Genomic DNA, 23,332 nt, shown 5'->3' on the forward strand with positions numbered 1-23,332 from the left:
ATGTCGAACTAGCTACTCCAACTGTCCAGGGATGGCTCAATAGCTTTCAGATTCCGTGGAAGGTAGCCATAACCAAAGTCGATTTCTGGAAGGTGAGCATGGTAATTTTTTGTGTCTTCATTAGCTTACTTCCATTGGTTTCTTCCAGATTCTTATTCCCAGTTGTGCTAACTAATTCATCTTACAGGAATTGAAGGTGATCCATCATCTACCAGAGTTCTCCAGTCTCGGGTATGAACCTTTCCTTCTCGGCATCCCTTGAGACTTTGTTTAATAGTAGGTTTGGACTTGAACTGGGTTCTCAAGTTGCTGTCACTTGTTTGTAGGTATCCTACGCATCACACTACGACTGGTTTGTTATTTGTGTCGTTAAGACAATGTTATTCGTATTTCTTTTAAGATCTTATGGACTTCCGTTTATGTTTACAGGTAGGAAAATCCTCTCTGGTTCATTAGATTTTTAATAGTCATATGATAATCTGTATTGTGGAAGAATTGTTTTCAGGGTAGAGGCTTTACGCCGAATCTTGCTAAGCGAGACCTTTATTTGGATGTCTATGTTCATTGGTTATGTTTTGCACACGGTGTTAACATGGGTTTTGGACTGTTTGTTATAAGTTTTGGCTGAGGTTTTACCTCGGTATTTTTATCTGAAAGAAAATGTTGAACAATGGATATCCATTTATAAATGATTCCATGAAGTTCTAGATCCGAGAGTTTGGGTTATTTAATGATTGAGACATTTTCAAGCCGATGAGCCAATTCCACCACTATGGGCTTAGTTTAAATTTATAAAAATTACAGTCCTCTCTTTTGAGTTTGAAGAACTCTATTTATGCTCAGTCCTTCATTTTTTTATAAAGAAAGCATTTTCCCTGTAATGGTATATTCCTTACTATTTTCTACTTGTCTTTGGTAATCATTGGTAAAGGTTCTTTTCTGTTTTTCTTTTAAAGGTAATTGTTGAATGAATAGGTAGTGATTTCTAGTTCTTCGAAAATGATTTCCTTCTACAACTCATTTCCTCTTCTGATTATTATCCATTCGAGATTCTGTACCTGGTGTCATAAAAGTTTTTTCTTAACAATTTCAAGGGTTTGTGTATCTCCTTGTTACAGTAACATAACTAGCCCATGCATTACTTGTCTATAAAATTTACTATCTATTCTGTTGAATGTAAGCATTTCAATTATGTTCTCTGTCCTACATGCACTTCTATGCAATTTTCTTCTTTAGTTAATTCTATCACTCAATTAGTATTTCTTTATATTCAACGAGCATTTCCTAAATATAAATTTGAATTACTTATGTATTAAAAGACTTTAATCATGCAACTCCGATCTTGTTTGGAAAGTCTCGCCACCGAGCCACGAGTCTGACAATTACGTCTAGACTCTCCCCTGAGCACTTCCTTCTCGTCACAGTTGAAATGAATCTATCTACACTCAGGTTCCTTGGGCCTCAAGTCCTGTACTTTGCAGACTGTCATTGAGTATTTTATTGAGTATTTTTCCCACTGGTCTATTTCACCCAGCTCAAGGATGTATCCCTATTTAGACAACTTCCCCATCTATATTCCCCTGAGCATATCAGTTTTGTTAAAATACCTTAACTCCTAATTATCCATTAATTACTTAACAAAAGATATCCTTTTAACAACATAAAGTAAGAAAATTAATGCAGTAAAATGTAAACTAAAACTTAGTAACCACAGTGATTATTTATGTAGCCTGTGTTGTTACAATCACAACTTAGTTAATTAAACTTTGGCCAATTTCATTACATAACAATACCCATGTTACTCAAAATTCACATTTCACATTTTCTTTTGTATAGGCATAGAGGTGTATTGCCACCACTCCCGAAATAAACTTGAAATACAGATCAGTCCCTTGTCAACCATGCATACACTTGTAAATTTTTTTTTATCAAAACTACGGCAGGCTAGGAGGGATCTGAGTGGAGGTGCGTCGCGATAGCGACCAATCACCATTTCCATCCCTTGGTGGACCAATCAACCACTTGTAGGTGCATAAGCCAGACCATTTGACATTTTACAGGTATTAGAGGTTTCCATATACAAACCTCTTCCCTTTTACTTGCCTGCATGTCCCTTTCTATTTTAGCTCGCCATGTTCCTTCCTAGCTACACTTGCCACCATATCGAGTTCTATGCATGAACCTCAACCTCCTTGTTCTCATGACGTCCTAATAGGTGACATTCTCAGCCCTGCACACTCTGGTCTGGAGAGTCTGTGCTTCTTACCTGTTTTGAACTTTCTTTAGTTATAAAAGGTAGCCTGGATTTTCCTTATCCCGGGATTATTAATCGCAGAGTTTTGTACCCAACACTGCTCACTAGCTCTGGTCCTCAGTGCACTATCGCGGCGATTATCTCCCTCAGCTCTCGCTCGGTTAGAAGGTTAGTGTATCTATTCCCTTTCTAAAAAATGTAAAGATTTGGATGTGTGCTAATATAAATCCTGTTTGCAGTTGAAGTTTTCAAAGAGGATTAGAGATAACACAGAACATGAGTTACATATATTTTGCAAAAGACTAAACTATTATTCTTTTTAGCTTTTTATACCCCTGGATTTATTGTATGAAATAATCATGTAATGGACTATTAGAATGGTTCATATACGAGGTATACTATAGAGATAGGGCTATATTTCTTTCACCATCCATGTCCTGGTCTGTAATTTCTGAATGACTATGGTCGTCTTTATAAATCATCAGAAAACAACTTTATGGTATATAGACTATGCATTAACATTCGACTGAAGATCAGCCATTGGTGGTGCATTTTCGAGATTGTATGTTGCTGTATTATCTGCCAGGAGGTTCCCTCTTGACTATATCTTTTTCTTCATTTCGAACTTATCTGGTTTTTCCATCGTCGGGCTTTCTATTTCCATTCCTTTACCGTCGATCTGACGAGGATCAAGTTTTCTTTCCTCCGTAGGCATCATTTACTCTTCCTGCCTACCCTACTGAGCGTAAGGACATCCTCGACTGCCACCCTCGACCTTCTTTTTAACTATTGTTAGTCCTTGTCTTTGAATAGTTGCCTCTTTCTAATAAAGCCTAGAGAATTCTAGGCTTCCCAATACAATCTCCTCAGATATCATTTTGTACTTCTGGATTTCTATTTAGATTTTCCCATTATCGAAGCACTATCGAGATCCCGAGCTGGCTTTTTTCGGATATGGTTATTTATTTTGGCATTCCTTGACTCGTGTCCATCCTCTCCCTATTTTCCTCACTACATAAGACCATTTCTTTTCTAAATGGACATCCTCCACATGGAATCCAACACTTCAGATCTGGTTAGAGCGGCTATAGAAGCTGAAGCTACATATGGTAGTGCCAGTAAGGCTCCCGATTTGCACTCTAGGCTAGCAAATCATATCCAGTCATCCCATCATGCTTCTAATCTAAATTTGGAATCTCCCTCTGCTCCCCATCACAAAAACAATCATCGTCCTGCTAAAGTTACTGCCCCTCCCTCTGCAATTTGTTTGGATGGTGTTAAGTTGGCTGATCGTATTACTAGCTTGCAAACACGAGCCCTGATTGGAAAGTGGTAGTTCCCTGATATGGATGATAACCAGATCCGGAAATGGCTGGGAGCTCAATGGAGCCCTCTCTTTTGATAGACATCCACCATTGTTCGTCTAATGCATGATTTGTACAGCTTCCATTTTTTGAAGGTCAGAGATCTCAACATCATCTGGAAACTTCCATGGGTTCATGGGCGGAGTTATTTGGCTCTTCACAGATGGTACAGAGGCTTCGATCCCCTCCGGAACACCCCTCTGAACAATTTCATTTGGGTCAAATTACCTGCACTACCTATAAAGTTGTGGATGAAGGAAACTCTTTCCTTCATTGGCAATGCTATCGGGAAATTTGTTTACGATGATCCTGGATGTCTAAGGAGCAAAAGACAAAAGGGTTGCTTGGCTTCTGATTGAAAAAGATTACAGGGGTGGCTTTTCGGACCACATCGATCTGCTTTGGGGCAATTTATCTGTATGTCAAAGGCTGGACTATTGGGGCGTTCCTTTTAGGTGTGCTCTGTGTCATAGAACGAGTCATTTAAAAGAAAAATGTCCTCAGGTGCCTCATGGTAAGGCATGGAAAAAGGTCTATAAGGTGAAAAACAATTCCAATGTCTCTGTCGTGTCTCCCAATTTCGAAACCAGTGAAACACACAAATTAATCGATGTGTCTCCTTCTGTTGATATTCTCTCTCAGTCCTATTATCATATATTTCCATCTTCACCTAAACTTCCGAGGAGCCTATCCCATCGTCCTTTCCTCTCGCCCAAGAATCATAAACCTTCCTTCATTCCTTTATCGAGATCGATCTCCATGGGGAATATTATTGCGGTATGTGATCCTAACTTTTCTCCCCAGCCTCCCCCTCCTGAACCATCTCTTGATGCCCCGAAAGACTCTCTCCCTCCAATGCCCAAAGATTGATGCCCATCCCAAAAGGAAGACATCCACATCATCCCCTCATCTTCCCCATCACCTATCAAACCTGATCATTTCCCTATTAATCTATACCATTCCCCCCCCCCCCCCCCCATGCACTCCTCACTGAAGCACACGACGTCCAAAGATAAAGCTCCCTTGACCCACATTTCTCCCCCATTCTCTCCTCTTCCATCCCCTACCAACTCCATTGACAGCGACTTGGAAATGCTGCTTCAGAAGAACTAGCTCCACCTACTCCCCCTAACTATTCATAAACCCCGAAGATCTATTTCTCCTGTCATCAGCCCAGATTCTGCCAAAAATATCAATGTTCGCCGGAAATACTATAGGGGCAGTGGACATTTTAGGGGCCGCAAAGGATCTCAGAACCTGAACTTTCTAGATTCCTCCCTTATTGATATTCCCATTTATCATATCTCTGAACCCAAGTCTCTTAGAGCAAAATTGCCTGAGAACATTATCAAATGATGAATATGCTATCTATCAACATAAGGGGTTTAGGAGCAAACCCAGAATATATTCCTCTAAAAAAATTATTTTTATCATCTTCATACAAGTTGATTTTAATACAAGAAACAATGCATAACAGTCTGGACACTATCTCATTCTTTAGAAGAATGTTCCCATCATGGTATATAGCGGCAACGAAGGCATCAGGACTCTCTGGAGGACTAGCAATGCTATGGGATCTGAGGTGGATCTCTACCAAAACTTTCAGATGCCCTGGGGGAATCTTGATCACTATTAAATATAGAGGATGTGCTGATAGGTTTCATATATTGAATGTCTATGCATCCTACAAGGACAGAGCCTCCTTCTGGAACTATTTTATTGCCTCTGGTATCTTAGAGAATTAATCGCTCCTCATCGCGGGAGATCTAAATTTTACATTGGGACCAGATGAAGTTTGGGGGAAGGGAAAAAAAGCTGACTCTATTGGGGAGAAAATTAGAGAAGCAATGCTGCAATACAACTATGTAGACATCTGCCCGAAATCTTTATCCCCCACTTGGGACAACGGTCGTTCAGGGGAAGCCTATATTGCAAAAATACTGGATAGATACATCATGCATGAAAAACTACTGGAGAAACATGGTTTCCCAAGCTCTCACACTCTCCCTATTTTTATATCGGACCATCGGTCGGTTACTTTACAATGCATGAATCAAAAATTGTGGAAAAGCTATCCATTCAAATTCAATAGGTATTGGCTAGAAGAGGAAGATTTTAACATCATGGTCTACGAGCTTTGGATGGCTAACAGTTCAACAGTAGAAGCCTCTCCATCAGAAAACCTGATTGGCAAAATCAGCAATCTTAAATCCAAAGTGAAAGAATGGAAAATTCAGAAAAAACAAACAACTGTATAGAACTGAAGAAGATTGAAAAAGAACTAAATGAAATAGCCGATGGTATGACTTCCCATTCCATTCCATGGAGCACTTGGGCACGGATTTTGGAACTTGGAAAAAGGAAACAAAATATTTTAAAGATTGAGAAATCTCCTGGCGGCTCAAAAGTCGAGCCACATGGCTGAAGGAGGGTGATAAAAACACCAAGTTATTTCAACGTTTTGCTAGCAAAAGACGAGCATCAAATTCTATTTGGAAAATCAAGAATGAAGAAGGAAAACATCTGTACTCCCAAGAAGACATTTCCAATGAGGCTGTCAATCATTTTTAAAAAGCATACAAACGAAAGACTAACAAGGAGATAAATGATACCTTATGGGGCATAGATCCTTTTCCAAATATGTTTGATGATGAAGATAATGAAAGACTATTTGCTGCTGTAACGGAAGAAGAATTACTCTCTGTAATGAAATCATTTAAAAATGACAAATGTCCCGGCCCAGATGGCTGGACCATAGACATTTTCATACACTTCTTTGATATAATGAAAAGAGACATCTTGGGTATGGTGGAAGAAACCAGATTAAAAGGGAAAATTCATCAAAATATTTCATCCACCTACATAGCTCTGATTCTGAAAAAAAAAGGACTCCTTTTCTTTTGCAGACTATAGGCCGATTTCCTTATGTAATGTCATCTATAAAATCATTTCTAAAATTATAGCAGAGAGAATCCGTGGCAATTTATCATTTCATATCACAAAAGAACAACATGGGTTTCTAAGTGGCAGAAACATTTTAGAAGCTATGGCCATAGCTCAAGAAGCTTTGCATTCAATGCAAACAAAAAATGTTGGTGCTGCCATTCTTAAAATTGATCTTAAAAAAACCTTCGATTTCCTTGACTGGAGCTATCTGAGATGTCTACTTATCAAGATCGGGCTAAATTACCTGTGCTCAAAATGGATCATGGCATGTGTAGAAGGAGTCAACTACGTGATTCTCATAAATGGATACCCCACATCTTTTTTCCAGGCTGAAAGAGGTCTCCGACAAGGGTGCTCACTGTCTCCAATTTTATTCATCTTGGTCATGGATACCCTTAGTCTTCACATCAAAAAAGTGGTTGCAGTGGGGAATATTGGCCCTCTTCCCATCTCTAGAGGTAACTTTCTAACGCACAACCTCTTTGTGGATGACGTTCTTCTGTTCACTATGCTTTGTAGATATACATGGCATAAAATGCATGAGATAATAAATTTATTTCAAAGGGCTACAGGCTTATATGTTAACGAAGGTAAATCCACATTCCAATATGGTAAGGTTAATGCAAAAGAGATGGAATATATCTCACAGCTATTTAACATACAGGCTGTTTCCCTTAAAAAGGGGTTAAAATACTTAGGGTATCATCTAAAACCCACGAGTTACAATACTTCTGATTGGTCATGGATCATAAACAGATTTTATAAGAGAATATCAGGGTGCGAATTTAAATGCTTATCACTAGCTCGCAGAATGATATTAACACAGTCGGTTCTTGCTCAAATATGTGTATATTGGGTGCATCAGTATTACATTCCATCAGCTATAATAAAAAAGTTGAACAGTTTAATGGCAACCTTTATCTAGGGAGGTTGCAAGGATAAGAGAAAATATCATCTTACTAGATTGGAAAACATCTCCCTTCCAAAAAAAAAAGGGAGGCTGGGGCCTCATGAATCTGTGTCTCTTTGGCATGGCCTTACTGTGCAAATCTTTGTGGCGAGCAATTTTTGGGAATAGCTTATGGAGTCAAACTATTAAAATGAAATACCTTGGAAATGAAGATATTTACTATTGGTACAAGAACGGTTCTAAATGGCCTTCTCAAGGATCGGTGATTTGGAGAAGTTTACAAAAAATTATTCCTTTTTTTCTATAGAAACCTTATATGGAAATTACAAACTGGTAACAACATCCTCATAGGTGTTGATGCAATCAAGGGCGTAGAAATGGAACCAACAATCGCTCCACAGCTTCTCTCGCTCCTCCACCAAAAAGGTCTTTTCTTCTAGGGACAGGTTATAGAAGGATGGAAGGATGCCATTCCACAATGGAAATCAGACAGAGGACTGGGCCTAGAAGGAGAAATGGCTGCCCAATGGAATAGCATTGTTTGGAATATGAAATATGCAGGATTTTATAAAACAGAGGACAGAGATCGCATTGAATGGCAAGTAAAGAAAGGCAGGTCCATTGTATTAGTAAGAGACATATATCACTCCTTGATATAATGGAGAAGAGAGGTCCCCCACAAAACCTTCCCATACTCTCTATGGAAGATAAGCTGCCCGCTAAAAATCATTATGTTTTCATGGCTAGTATATCATAATAAAAATCTAACATTGACAAATTTGCAGAAAAGGAGCTGGCAGGGGCCAGCGATATGCATAATCTGCCTTGCCAACACAGAAGACAATCTTCACATTTTTTTAAACTACCTACAATCTCAGGGCTTGTGGATGCCATTGGCAACTTATTTTGGCTTTCCTGCTATTTCACATCCATCCATAACAGAAGCATGTGAATCGTGGGGCTATAAAAAAGCTATTTGGCGACCCATTCCATTAATTGTATTCTGGTTCATATGGAAGTGGAGAAACAAAAGAATCTTTCAAAACAACAAGGAGAGTTTTGGGCGTATTATGGATAAGGTTATTTCTTATTATTTCTCCATACTCCAAAACATTCCCCAACAGAAAAATCAACAGATGACAGCCACTGACTCTCAGCAACTTTCCTTCCCAAGGGCCCAATTTGACGGTGCGACAAAGGATGGCATTTGCGCTTGCGATGTTTACATTGGTATATCAAGTGATCTCCAATACTCCATGTTTTGGAATGGTGGCCATGGGACTAATAACAAAGCAGAGGCCATGGCCCTGCATGCACTGATTTTTTTCTGTACATTCATGGACATCGGACCTATCAATGTATATGGCGACTCTAAATTAATCATAGAACATGTGAAAGGAAAACATGACATTAGAAATGATAGCCTTACAGGATGGCTGGGTAGGATTGCATCTCTATGGAAGCCTGATATATTCCCTATCTCACATATAAGGCGTAATCAAAATGAGAAAGCAGATGAAGTTTCAAAGAAAGGAATGCAATCTCCATTCTGTAAGTGGCACCTGAGCATCTCTATGGAATCCTGTACATATGTCATTCAGCCCTTCTCTATGCCCAACATATAAGGTCGACAATTTTCTGGTATGCTTCAAGCTCCTTTTTTCTGATAATATCTCATATTTACAGGTATCTACATAGTTTTGAAAGTCTTTTAATATGTCTATGATGAATTACAGTCCAAAAAAAAATTGTATATGCATTAATGAAAAATGAATAGATGAAAATACTCAGGATGCCATATCCGGGAAAAAAGCCTGCCATATATCTGTATATTCAGACTGTTTTTGAACATAATATAAATACCATACTGCTTTTTCTTCTGAATTTTTTTTGTCAAAACTACAAAACAAACCATGCATATACCTGGTAAATTACATTCAGTAATCATGTTTTTAACAAACCATGATTATACTGGGAAAATTGTTTAATCACTCTGCCTTTGTAACTCTCAACAAAGGATTTCCATTCACACATGTTTTCAGGATCCATACTTTTTAATCAAATACCCGGAGCTCCCTCGTAATCCAGATCCCACGTCCACCACACGCCTCGGTCTCTTCGATTCCTCATCTTTAACACAACGAACGATAAGTATAAAACATTCGCGTTTAATAGCAATCGAAATGTCACTCCCAACCACGCAATTCTCGGATATGCATATTGCAAAAGTGACCCAATTCTGACGAACTCGCAGGTAGTTGTTTAAGGAGTCGAACAGCCAAATCCATCAATTAACAACCTAAAATAACAAACAGTCTGAACGAACACTCAGCACAATCCATCAAGAGAATAATGTTAGTTGCAAAATTCTAGAATATTTCGAAATGCATTACAAAAGCGATCCACTTAAAAGTAAATTGTAACCAACTCGCAAGTAGTTGCTTAACGAGTCGAACAGCCAAACTCACTAGCAGACAAATCCATCAATCAACAACCTAAAATAACAAACAGTCTGAACGAACACTCAGGAAAAGTCCATCAAGAGAATCTTCTTATGTTAATTGCAAAATTCTTGAATATTTCCCAACAGGGATGGAATTTGACGGGCATTTTGCCCGTCATAAGCCCTTTTAAACGTATTTGACCACTGGAATTTGTCCATGCCCGTTTTGACTGACGTGCCCAGAAGAGTTAAAAACGTTTTTCTGACGTTTCGAATTTTTTCCAAAACGTTCTTATACTTAGGTATAGTTCTGTTTCCTTATAATATGGCTATTTCTTATCATCCTCACGTCACCTCACGTCCTAGGTATAGTTTTGTTATCTCACAGCCTGCACGTCACTGTTTCCTTCCTTTTACGGGAAACTCTTGGCAATTGTGGAAATTTCAAGAGGGCGGAGGCTGTCAAATTAGCATGTGGGAGGAACGAAATTAGCATGTGGGAGCAGCCAATGGCAATAGCCATTTTTTCTCAGTCAGAGATTTAGTTTTTTTTTGTAGAGAATGGGCAATTCCCTTTTAGCCGAAGATTTTTTCTCTGGGAAAATTTGGAATCTTTCTCTGGATGATTTCGGAGATCTGTGCATGCCACTGCATGGTCTCCATGTCTTTTACCCAACGAATGTGGCCCGTGGGCTTGTTTTCTTTGTACAATCGAGTTCATGATTCACAGTGCACACTCTCTCTCAATGCATTGCCGATTCAAACTTACGCCTGTCGCCCAGCTCAAGATTGGCTCCAGCCTCCAAGGAAACTGCGAGGAAATTACAAATTGTGCTTCAAAGTTCAGGTTAGTGATTGATTTTTTATTCTTCAAACACTGTGGGTCTACCGTCTGATTGTTGTTAGCTTTTAATTTTTTATTTCATAAATTTCACAAGAGTCTACCGTCTGATTGTTGCTAGCTTTTAAATTTTTATTAGCATTTTAAGGTATTGTAGTTTTTCACGATTCCCAATGGATTATTGTATTTTACAATCATTTTTTTTTCAAATCTTGCTCTAAAAATAATATATTATACTGTTGTATAGGAGACGACTAGATAACAGCAGAGTTTTAGAAATTGGTACGAGAGAAACCCACTGTGATTCTGAAAAATAGAAACTTGTTCTAAAAAACAACACGGATTTGTTTCAGCAAATTTACATAAACTGTTCTTGAAAAAACATGCTATCATTTAACAGTTTTCCACAAAAAAAAAATACTTTCAGTAAACAGTTCTTAAAAAAAAACACAATTTCTCCATGCTGCCATTTAATTGCTTTCAAAATTTATGCCTGTACTGGAGAATTTATTGTGCCGAAAACTACCGTAAAAAAGTTAAATTCAATAAAAACAACCGAAATTTGACTTTGAAAACTATGTGTATGACACTCATTTCATTTTACTCCCACCATCATACCAATGTCGATGCGACATCCAGGTAGAGGAAACAGAGAGCCCATACATCAGCCAAACGAAACTATCATTAAATGTAAATTATTAAATAATCTAGACACTGAAAAACTATTTAGATATCTTCTATATTATTGATCAGATCATGTATTGAATTAAAAATATTTCGAGATTATTAAATCTTGGCTATTCATAATTTAAAAATATGAAATTCTTTAAACCCAAGTCAATATAGACGAAGCCTTCTGCGTAATTATCAATTTAAAAAACAAATAAAAATACATCAATGATTAAATCACCTTCGGAAACAGTAAAATTTCCGAAACGGTAACATCATTCTTGAAGGGCAAAATTTTTAATATAACGTTTCTTGACGGGAAGCATAAGCATCCAAAACGTCAAAAAAAAATTGTATGACGGGTAAAAAGAAATCCAAATTCCAACCCTGTTTCCCAATAACATGAATATTAGAGTAATTGAATATTCTTACGTTAATTAGCAAAAATGTAGAATATTTCAAAATCAAATGTGAGTTGACTTCTTTTTCTTTTTGCCTTGTCTTATGTTTCATTTCCCTATAATTAGTATATCTACATTTACAATTTAATTTATATAGTTCTGTTAATATATAATATAATTTATATGGTGAGGTTAGTATATATAATATTATATTAATTAGAGATTTCAAAATATTTTGAAATTAAACAAGGTGAAAGAATTTATTTCTATTAATAATATTTTTAAAATCCAAAATATTTTTAAAATCTACTATTCACTTAAATTCAACACATTCAACTCGATATAGAATCCACAATCTCATTCTCAGTCAAGATAAATTCATCCATCAAACTATTTAAAATTGGGATAGCTATTTATAATTATTAAAACAGTCAATAAATTATTTATCAATATAAATATCAAATCTGTATATAATGTTGTAGATCTATAACATAAATATCAAATTTATGAATAATGTAGTAAATCTATAACAACATCATAATTTAAATTTCAGATTTGAAAAAATAATATAAAAAAAATTCATAAAACAAAAAAACTATAAATTTACATAAAACTTAGAGCAAAGATCTGTAATTTTTTTATTACATAAAACCTACCTTTCTATTAAATAAAAACTTACAACCATTAACTCAGTTTCAATAAAACTATATTCTTAACTCAATATCATTATAAAAACCATAAATCCAAATCCAAAACCATGAGTACAAGACCACAGACCAACATTACTCCAAAACCACGGCTCTTCTTTCGAGAAATCAAAATATTACCCAAACAGTAACCAGAAATAGCGGCAAATTTGACAGTGTCTTCCATCAATCTGACAGTGGCGACTTTGTGATCGAGAAGATTGTCGGGCGGAGAAAGGACGTCGTAGCAACCGACGTGCAAGTGCTCCCCACGATCCTCCTCCCACTCCGCCGAGAACTGATCGTAGAACTCCGTAGCATCCGAAGCCAGAACGCTCACCTCAATACACTCAGTCGCTCAGTCGCTCCTCAGAATGCGAGTACAACACGACACAGCAGACGAAGGCTGATACAACATGTCTATTTACAATGATGGCTTACGATGTGAATGGCCCCATTATTTGTTCTTAGACTGACTCATCAACATCAATATCCAATCTTTCATATTCAACTAATAATTAAATAAATTGTCCTCTACTGACTCCACCACATTTCATATTCAAAACAGCTGCCTGCAACATCACATTACTGTTTTCAAGATTTTTTTTGATCTGCTGTATTTCTGCTGAACGTCCTCCGCCACTATCGAATGGTCATCGTCAACATTATTTTTGTATCACCCTATGCTAGCGAAATGGGTGGTGCTCGTAGCAGACACAAGGACAAGTAAAATCTAAAGTACATATTCCTTTAACATAATTATCTCACTCTACCACGGAAAGCAAATAAGAAATTCTTATCTCCATCACGCAATTCAGAGCAACTCCACAAAGCATTTTTTAATGTGAACTTCTATCCTCCCTTCACACACAGCTATGCTACTCTCACATCTTTCAATCCATTTTTTAATGTGAACTTCTATCCTCCCTTCACACACACAGCTATGCTACTCTCACATTTTTCAATCGGAAAGCAAAGACAAACTTGTTAAGTGTGAAGCCAAATCCATGCAGGATTCTAGATCCTTCTACAACGCAAGTAGTTTCTAGAATCACATGCAGGATTCTAGATTCTTGTACACCGCCATTAGTTTCTAGATTATTCCAGATTTCCATCTGAATCACATACAGGATTCTAGATCCTTCTTCTGCCTCTATAAATTTGTAATTGTCTGTTATGTAATGCTAAGTGATCTCTGTTATCCAATGATTGTTTTATCTATTCCGCTATTTCTGACTGAGTAATCTTGTTGTTTCTCCATTTGTCTGTCTCTGTGAATTATTCTCTGCTATTGTCGCCTAAGTCTCTGAGTATAAATCCACTATAAATCCATTGTGTGTTATGTATGCTCTGATCTAACAATTGGTATCAGAGTTAGCATCGAATATCCACTGTGCAAGTCGCTTAGTGCCATCGCCTTACTCTGGCAGCGTTCGTTAAAACGGTGGTTGTTATCCCTGGAGCTGTTGAAGGATCTATCTAGGAAATAGCTGAGCAACGCTGGAACTAAAAGATAGTTGCTGCAACAAAAACAAGGTCGTGGACCTATGTTGAAACTAGAGATCCGTACGTGTTGCTGGAGTTTGAAAAGTGGAGATCCGTGGAGATTGGAGTTGGAGTTGAAACGTGGTGTTCGTAAGTTTTTTTTTACATCAAGCTTTGCACTTATATGTCAAGTTTTTTTCTCAAACCAACATATGTATGTGTGAAATGTGAAAAGGTTAAAACATTTATTATGAAAATATATAATTGTATGTTGGAATTTTGAAAAGTATATTTTAAAAGGTGCAGGAATTTTCAAAAGGGTATTTTAAAAGGAGGAAGGTCATTATTACTAAATTTTAAAGAGTAATAATTAAAGTTTTATTTTTAAGTGGAGTTTTTGTGTTTTGGGGCGTGAATTTGATTGAAAATGTAGACAACAGTTAAGAATATGGAGAAGTTGAATGGGGCTAATTTCGCCCTATGGAAATCACAGATGGAGGATATACTCATTTTAAAGGATTAGTATTTCCCAATTGAGGGCACAACAAAGAAACCCTTATCGATGACAAATGAAGAGTGTAATAAGCTAGATAGAAAGGCGATTGCAACAATCCGCCAATATCTAGCAAAGAATGTTTATTTCAATGTGTCTGGAGAAAAGACGGCAGAAGGATTATGGAAGAAACTCCATGATTTATATGAGAAGAACACAGCATCAAACAAAGTGTTCTTGATGAAGAAGCTTTATAATCTCAAAATGAAAGAGGGTGCTTCAGTTGCTGAGCACTTGAATGATTTAATATTATTACTAATCAACTTGCCTCTGTCAAAATCATTTTAGATGATGAAATTAGAGCCATATTGTTGATGTGTTCTATGCCAGATAGTTGGGAAAATTTAATTGTAGCTATGAGCACTTCAGCAACTACAGGGACCCTGAAGTTTGATGATTTCAGCAGTAGTTTAATGAATGAGGCGCTGCGATGCAAGTCAGTTGTGGAAAACTAGGGAGGAGAGGCTCTAGCTCTAGCTGATCGTGGTAGGAAAATGGATTGAGGCCGACAAGGGCGATCAAGATCGAGAGGCCGATCAAAATCAAGGAGAGGAAGAATCATCTGCTTTCATTGTGGCAAACCCAGGCACATGAAGAAAGAATGTCGATTCTAGAAGAAAGGATAAAAGGATCGGAGACCGTCCAGTACAAATCACAAGTCATCCAGCACAAATGAAGGTGAGACTACTGATGTAGCCACAGATGGTGATCTGTTGTTTACTGTTTCAGTAGAGGATGCATGTGTATATACATCTAGCAGTAGCTTTGATTGGATCCTTGACTCTGGGGCATCTCACCATGTAACCCCATGCAAAGATAGTTTTGTTTCATATAATCCTAGTGATTATGGTAGAGTGCATTTGAGGAATAATCATTTTTGCAGTATTGTTGAATGGGAGATGTCCAGATCAAGATGAAAGATAGAAAAGATATATTGTTGAAACAGGTCAGGCATGTACTAGAAATGCGCATGAGTTTAATCTCTATGGGACCACTGGATGATGAAGGCTATTCGACAAGCTTTGGAAAAGGAGGCTATAAAATTAGCAAAGGTGCATTGGTCGTGGCCAAAGGACCCAAGACAGGAACATTATACACATTGAAGACACTGATAGGAAAATCAGATCTGGCTGTTGTCACAAAAAAAGGAAATTCAGCAGATCTGTGACATAAGCATTTAGGTCACATGAGCGAGAAGGGATTAAAAATCCTTGTTGGTAAAAATTTATTGCCAGGTTTGAAATCCTACAATCTTGATCTTTGTGAGCATTGTATATATGGTAGACAAAGAAGGGTTTCATTCCTTAGAGGTGGCCATGACAGAAAGAAAAATGTGTTAGAATTGGGACACTCAGATGTGTTTGGGCCTATTAACATCAAATCATTAGGAGGAGCATCATATTTTGTAACATTTATAGATGATGCATCCAGGAAGGTTTGCGCATATCCTATGAAAAATAAAAGTGAAGTGTTTGGAATATTTCAAATATTCCATGTTTCTGTTGAAAGAGAGACTAACAAATTGTTGAAGTGTTTAAGAACAGATAATGGTGGAGAATATTGCTCAAATGTATTTAAGGAATATTGTAATAGGTTTGGCATAAAGCATGAGAAGACTATGCCTGGTACTCTTCAACAGAATGGTGTCGTAGAAAGGATGAATCGCACCATTATGGAAAAGTTGCGAAGTATGTTGTCCAATTCCAGTTTGGAGAAGAATTTTTGGGCTGAAGCAATCAAGACCGCTTGCTACCTCATAAATAGATCTCCAACTACAGTGTTGGATGGCAGTATCCCTGAAGAAGTTTGGACTGGTAATAATTTGAATTATTTTCACTTGAAAATCTTTGGATGGGAAGCATTCGTACATATTCCCAAAGAAAATAGAACTAAGCTAGATGATAAATATATGAAATGAATTTTTTTGGGATATGTTGATGAAGATTTTGGTTATCGTCTATGGGATCCAGTGAAACATAAAATTATTAGAAGTAGGGATGTTATATTTAATGAGTCAAAAATGTTCAAGAGGACTATAGGTGAGTTGGAGGTCAAGAAGGTTATTGACAGGTTTGAAGAGGAGCAGGAAAACATATCATCAATGCAAGAAAATAAACAGCAAATACAAGAGCATGAAGAACAACAAGTGGAAAATGATGAACAACAAGAAGAAGGAATCTTGGAGGAACCTTTACAGGAGGTTCACCCTGATAATGCACCACCACAGTTGGTTCGTAGATCATCTAGACCTCATAAACCTTCACAAAGGTATCCTCCTTCAAACTATATTTTGTAGACTGATGAAGGTGAACCTAATTGTTTTCAAGAAGCTTGTACAGTCGAGCACAGTAAGAATGGAAGAAAGCAATGGAAGAAGAAATGAACTCTTTGCAGGGAAATAAATCATGGGAGTTGGTAAGCCTCCCAAAAGGTAGAAAGGCTCTACAAAATAAATGGGTTTACAAGATTAAGCATGAAGGTGATGAAAAGAAGGAGAGGTATAAAGCAAGACTGGTGGTGAAAGGTTTTGCCCAAAAAGAAGGTATTGACTTACTTGAATTTTCTCACCTGTTGTTAAAATGTCATCCGTTATAGTCATTCTTGGTCTAGTTGCTGCTTTAGACCCAGAATGTGAACAGTTAGATGTAAAAACTGAATTCTTTCATGGTGAATTGGAGGAAGAAATTTATATGGAGCTTCCAGAAGGCTTGATAGAGAAAGGCAAGGAAGGCCTTGTTTGTAGGTTGAAGAAGAGTCTCTATGGGTTGAAACAGGCACCTCGACAATGGTACAAGAAATTTGATTCATTCATGTTGGAACATGGTTTTCAGAGGTTGGAAGCTAACCATTGTGTCTATATCAAGAGGTATGATCAAGGAAAGTATATCATATTATTGTTATATGTGGATGACATGTTGATTGTTGGGCATGATAAGAATAAGATCAATAGATTGAAGAAATATTTCGGTAGCAAATTTGCAATGAAGGATTTGGGACCAGCACAACAGATATTGGGCATGCGGATTATGCGTGACAGGAAAAACAAAAGGTTGCGGATGTAACAAGAAAAATATATCAAGAAGGTGCTTGACAGGTTTAATATGAAGGATGCCAAGCCAGTTGGTACATCCCTTGCAATCGACTTCAAGCTGAGTACTAAATTATGTCCTAGTGATGACAAGGAGAAGGAAGAGATGTGTAAGATTCCTTATGCTTCAGTAGTTGGAACTTTGATGTATGCCATGGTATGCACACGACCATACATTGCATATTCAGTGGGAGTAGTGACCAGGTTCCTTACCAATCTAGGCAAACAACATTAACAAGCAGTAAAATGGATTTTGAGGTATCTCAAGGGTACTAGTCATTATTGTTTATGTTTTGGTCATGATGATACTGTGCTTGAAGGATTTACAGATGCGGATCTGGCTGGAGATATGGATACCAGAAAGTCAACTACAAGTTATTTGTATACATTTGCAGGTGCAGTAGTATCTTGGGCGTCAAGGCTACAAAGAATAGTAGCCCTGTCTACAACAGAAGCAGAGTACATAGCTGCAGCAAAAGCTTGTAAAGAGATGTTGTGGATGTAGCGATTCCTAGGAGATATAGGAATAAAGCAGGACAAGTTTGTGTTATATTGTGATAGTCAAAGTGCCATTCACTTGGCGAAAAACCCAGCATTTCATTCAAAAACCAAGCACATTGACTTAAGGTACCATTAGATCCGGCATCTGTTGGAGGAAGAACAATTATCCTTGGAAAAGATCCATACAAATAGGAACCCTGCTAATATGATCACTAAGATTCTACCACGAAATAAACGTGAGTTATGTAGAGGCATGGTAGGATTCGGTGTGACTTGATGACTCTTATTTGGCTTCAAGTGGGAGAATGTTAAGTGTGAAGCCAAATTCATGTAGGATTCTAGATCCTTCTACACTGCCAGTAGTTTCTAGAATCACATGCAGGATTCTAGATTCTTCTACACTGCCATTAGTTTCTAGATCATTCCAGATCTCCATCTGAATCACATACAGGATTCTAGATCCTTCTTCTGCCTCTATAAATTTGTAATTTCTCTAGCCAAGGAAAGCAAGACAAGGCCCAAGCCTGTTATGTAATGCTAAGTGATTTCTATTCTCCAGTGATTGTTTGATCTATTCCGCTGTTTCTTACTGAGTAATCTTGTTGAGTAATCTTGTCGTTTCTCCATTTGTCTGTCTCTGTGAATTATTCTCTGCTATTGTCATCTAAGTCTCTGAGTATAAATCCGTTGTGTGTTATGTATGCTCTGATCTAACAACATACCAGTTGTTAGAGTCATGATTGTCGTTACACCAAAACCCGCAGGTGTTAGTAAATAGACATATTGCTAGATTTAAGAACATGCTGCGAAACACACGGAGAGCGTTGACCTTCTACACCACCATTAACCGGGAGCCAACAAAACTCTCTTCTCCCTCACATGAATCAATGTAGTGAAGTCATTTGTTGGCAAGTAATACAAATCTAAAATTTGAGATTTGGAATTTTCTAGAAGTAATGGAAGTATTCGGACACACGTACAATATGTTAGGGACATCTATGTAGTCATGTCCTAGGGAATTTCTAAAATTTCATATTCTAGATTCTAATTAAAAAAATACAATTATAAAAAAGATGCAGATGTGACTTATTGTCGTTAGTCTATTAGATTCTAATTAAAAAAATACAATTATAAAAAAGATGCATGTCGTTACTCTATTTTTACCTCATTTGGTCAATTAATGAATCATTTTAAATTAAATTCAGCACAAAGTCTTGATATTTATGCAGGGTTAACTCTTTAATCCTACACAATTACATATTCATCCAACCTTAAAGTCCCTACATATTAAAGGAGACTGTAACTTAATTTTAAAATATTTTGAAAATTGGAAATTTGATTTATATGAATTAATTCCAATAATTACTTTTTAAAATATTTAAAATATTTTTATAATATTTTAAAATTTATAATTAAATTAATAAAAACTAATAAATAAAAAATCATCAATTACCATAAGTTCGAAAATATATTTATATATGTTTAAATTTGAATATTAATTAAAACGTATATTTATTTTTGTTTTGCTTTTATGTTGAACATTTAAAAATATATTTTATATTTTATATTCATATATATTTTAAATTGAATTTTAATCAAAATATATTGTAACAACCTGATACTATGAATAGTTGTTCACAGTTAATTACTTTTTGCTTTCAATCACTGAGTTATTTATAATTGCTGAGAAAACACGATAAGAAAACTTTACATTAAGATATGTAGATGAAACTTAAATAATATAAAGATATGATGTGTCGGAGGTTCTAGTTGTGAATCAAGAATAGTTAATAAAAATAAATAAAAAAATCTTGAATTTATGGTTAATTAAAATCACTTATTAGTCTTTCGTCTTTTCCTAAAGGGGGACCAAAGACCTCAGACCTCAGTGGAAGTAGTGGAACTATTTGCATACAATATGTTAGGGACATCTATGTAGTCATGTCTTAAGAAATTTATAAAATTTCATATTCTAGATTCTATTTCAAACAAGGGAGGCTGCATCACAGCTAGTCACTGCTTTTTGTTGGGAAAGGCCTTAAGTGTCGGACAACGCAACTGTATAATAAACGCCAAAGTCGGTCAGTGAGCAAAAGCCAAGGAAAGGCCTTAAGTGTCGAATAGCAACTGTATAATAAATGCCAAAGTCAATTAGTGAGCCAAAGCCAAAGTCAGTCAGTCAAAGCTAGGCAGTGAGGCAAAGCCAGATCTAGATCAACGTTGTCAAAGCAAGGTAGTGAGCCAAAGCCAGAGACTACTTTTTGTTGGGAAAGGCTTTAAGTGTCAGACAACGGAGCTGTATAATGAGCCAAAGCCAAAGTCAATGAAAGCAAGGCAGTGAGGCAAAGCCAAATCTAGATCATCATTGTCAAAACAAGGCAGTGAGCCAAAGCCAGATCTAGATCATTGTTGACCCACCAACATGAGCAAAGCTATAAATTGGAAGGCTACTTCTCTGAACCACCTGCAATCACTAACATTGTACTCCTATGAATGATTGCAATCACTAACTTTGTACTCCTGTGAATCATTGCAAAGAAGTCTTTTCTGGATTTCATCATGAGGATTTTTCCAATTCTTTCTTTGTAAGGCTCACAAGTTTCAAGAAAGGTGACTATTTTCTATGTGGTAATTATGGTAATGATTTTGCCGGTGTAAAGAGAAATATAATGCAAAGGAATGGGAAGTAGTCATACAACCCACAAGTCTCTAGCTTTAACAGTAGCGTCTGAGGGAAGACCAATGTCTACCCATTTAGCAGTTATAGAGGCTTGAGAACTACTTCTGTTCCATAGTATTACAACAACGTCGTTGTTGGACAGTGGCCTAGCCCATACCTGCAATCATTTATATGATACAAATAGATATTGACGAAAACTACGTCAAAATTAAGGTGTCAGATAGAATGCGAGAGAAGACACGAGATTGAGAATGCGAGAGAAGACACGAGATTGAGTATACGGATTTTGGAACTTTACAACCATTCTACATAATCTTATTATTCATTGTGCATCTAGTACAGATTTATAAATTATGTTATAGTGAATTTGTGTATACCTTACTCAACGTAATTTAGTTTTTCCATCACCTAGTCTAATTTCTTGGGTTTTTCGTTACTCCCAAAATGAGTGTACAATGCTTAACAAAAAAATTACAGCACTTATGTTTGCCATTAACCAGCAATCATCTCGTGATCATAACCAGTTTCTGATCGACGGAAAGGCAGTGACGGAATCGGGGAAACCCATTGGGAAATTGGGGAATTGAGGGCATCACACACAATAGAAAGTCTGAATGAACTTTTGCATGACACACAACAAAAAGTTCGAATGCCTTCAAAGCCAATTACATTTATTAAAACATAAAATTACTAAATATAAAAACTTTTAATTCATTTTAAATCTTAGATTCTTTGAATTTTTAACAATAAATAAATTAGAATTATAAACACAAACTTTTTAAATGATGGTTATATAAAAAATACTTTTTAATCAATCATGATGGCTAATCATTGAGACTTAAAATGCTTGAATGTAACATATTTTACCTTTCATAAATGGTAAATAAATATTAGGTATGATTATACATAGATTCATCAATATCCACGTTACAATTAACTATTTTACTTGAAATTATAGAACTAATCAAGAAACTATTCTCGAAATATATTCTCTTGCGATTTATTGACTGGTTTGTCAATTTATAAACAGACATCTAAAACACATAAACAAAAATTAGATATATTTGAGAAACTAACGTATTAAATGCGCCACGTGCCTTCTTGAGGCTTGCATGCAAACCAAGTGTGATTTCTTCACTAAAAGTTTGTATATGAGTGTGAATCTGAAACATAAAGCAATTCTTGATTACATAGCTGGTCGTTTCGTTTGGATCGCTGTCTTGTATGGCATGGCTGTGATGCTGGTCCTACTGTTGGTTCTCTTGCTAGCTCTTCTACTATGATGGTGTAGGTAGTGATGGATAAGCTACTGTTGGATCTACTGGTTAAGTAACATAAATGGATGGCTCTCGAGATGTAAGGTCTAAGCAAAGATTTTATATTTTATATTCTTCATACATTGAAATTGACAGGACAGGCACAACTACGTAAGTTCAATAGTTCAATATTCCACACAATAGGCCAGTTTATTTGCGGAGGGAAAAGGAACTTTTGCAGAGGCTGGGAGGCTGCAGTGAACAACATTCAATTCAACAGAAGAAAGCTTGGAAGGTGCGAGCAAAACCGGCTACCCAGTTCTCGCATAACAGGTTCGACCAGTTTGGGTTTTTTTCTTTCTTCGCAAAGTCTGTTTACTCGCATAATATCACTGAAAACTATAAGTCCATTGAACGTGTCCAGTGAGATGAAACATATATAACAGTGAGGGATCGTACAAGAATGGGAAAACCTGTTGTAAGGTAGTCGAACGTGTTGGGTGGCTCCTCTAGAAATGGTCGTTGGCGACAAAGCGGGCGGGTTGGATTGCCCTTACCTTTGAGATCTTACGGTAGTCGAACGTGATGGGTGGCTCCTCCAAAAATGGCCATTGATGGAACCAGGCGGCAAAGCAGGCAGGTTGGATTGTCCTTCCATTTGACATATCACTGATAAGGTACTCAAGATGCGTGGCCGTTCCGGTACTCCCGCCAAGGAAGGTCGATGTGAGAGTAGCTGGGCAGATCGAATTGAGAGAAGGATGCAAACTGAGGGCTAGCGTGACGCTTCCTGCTAAACGCTCCCCCCGCCTTGTCCCCTTCGAGATAACAAACGCCCTCTCTTTTGTGTGGCTTGAACTTTGTCCAGCCACTGGCTTGGCCATGAAAAAGAGAACCAAGAGGTCGCCATGAAAAAAAAGCCAAGAGCTCAAAATAGAAAAAAAAAGCCAGGATCTCTGGGTGCCGTGCAATAATATCGTAGGATACTATAATCCACTAAGGAATGAAATGTTAACTGGTATCACATATAGGAAGGAATGAAATGTTAACTCATATCACAGACACGAGGGCAGTACATGCAGTGGTCATGTGTCGACATGTGCTATCTGGTCTAGCCATGTGTAGCCATGTGCAGCCATGTGGTATCCGGTTGCATGCAGTGTGCTATCTCTAACATATATATTATTAACATATCTAAATAACCAAAACATTTAATCGAGTTAATGTGAGCATTAGTTTCACAATTGGAAATGCC

General features: G+C 37.0%; 1 protein-coding gene across 1 annotated transcript in view; it reads right to left on the reverse strand.

Annotated features, from left to right (window-relative positions):
* The window catches only part of LOC149149403 (gamma-tocopherol methyltransferase, chloroplastic-like), a 53,868-nt gene extending 30,907 nt beyond the window's left edge, over positions 1 to 22,961 (reverse strand). The window contains exons 1-3 of the mRNA XM_089442468.1: positions 22,635 to 22,961; positions 12,668 to 12,854; positions 9,516 to 9,604 (exon numbers count right to left, since the gene is read on the reverse strand). Coding sequence (XP_089298594.1) covers positions 9,516 to 9,604; positions 12,668 to 12,854; positions 22,635 to 22,961 — 603 coding nt within the window. The remainder of the gene's footprint in view (positions 1 to 9,515; positions 9,605 to 12,667; positions 12,855 to 22,634) is intronic.
* Between the last annotated feature and the right edge of the window lie 371 nt (positions 22,962 to 23,332).

This window comes from Pinus tabuliformis, chromosome 9, assembly GCF_031772625.1.
Source record: "Pinus tabuliformis cultivar Carrire ecotype Pingquan chromosome 9, CPIR1, whole genome shotgun sequence".
Taxonomy (NCBI): Eukaryota; Viridiplantae; Streptophyta; class Pinopsida; order Pinales; family Pinaceae; genus Pinus; species Pinus tabuliformis.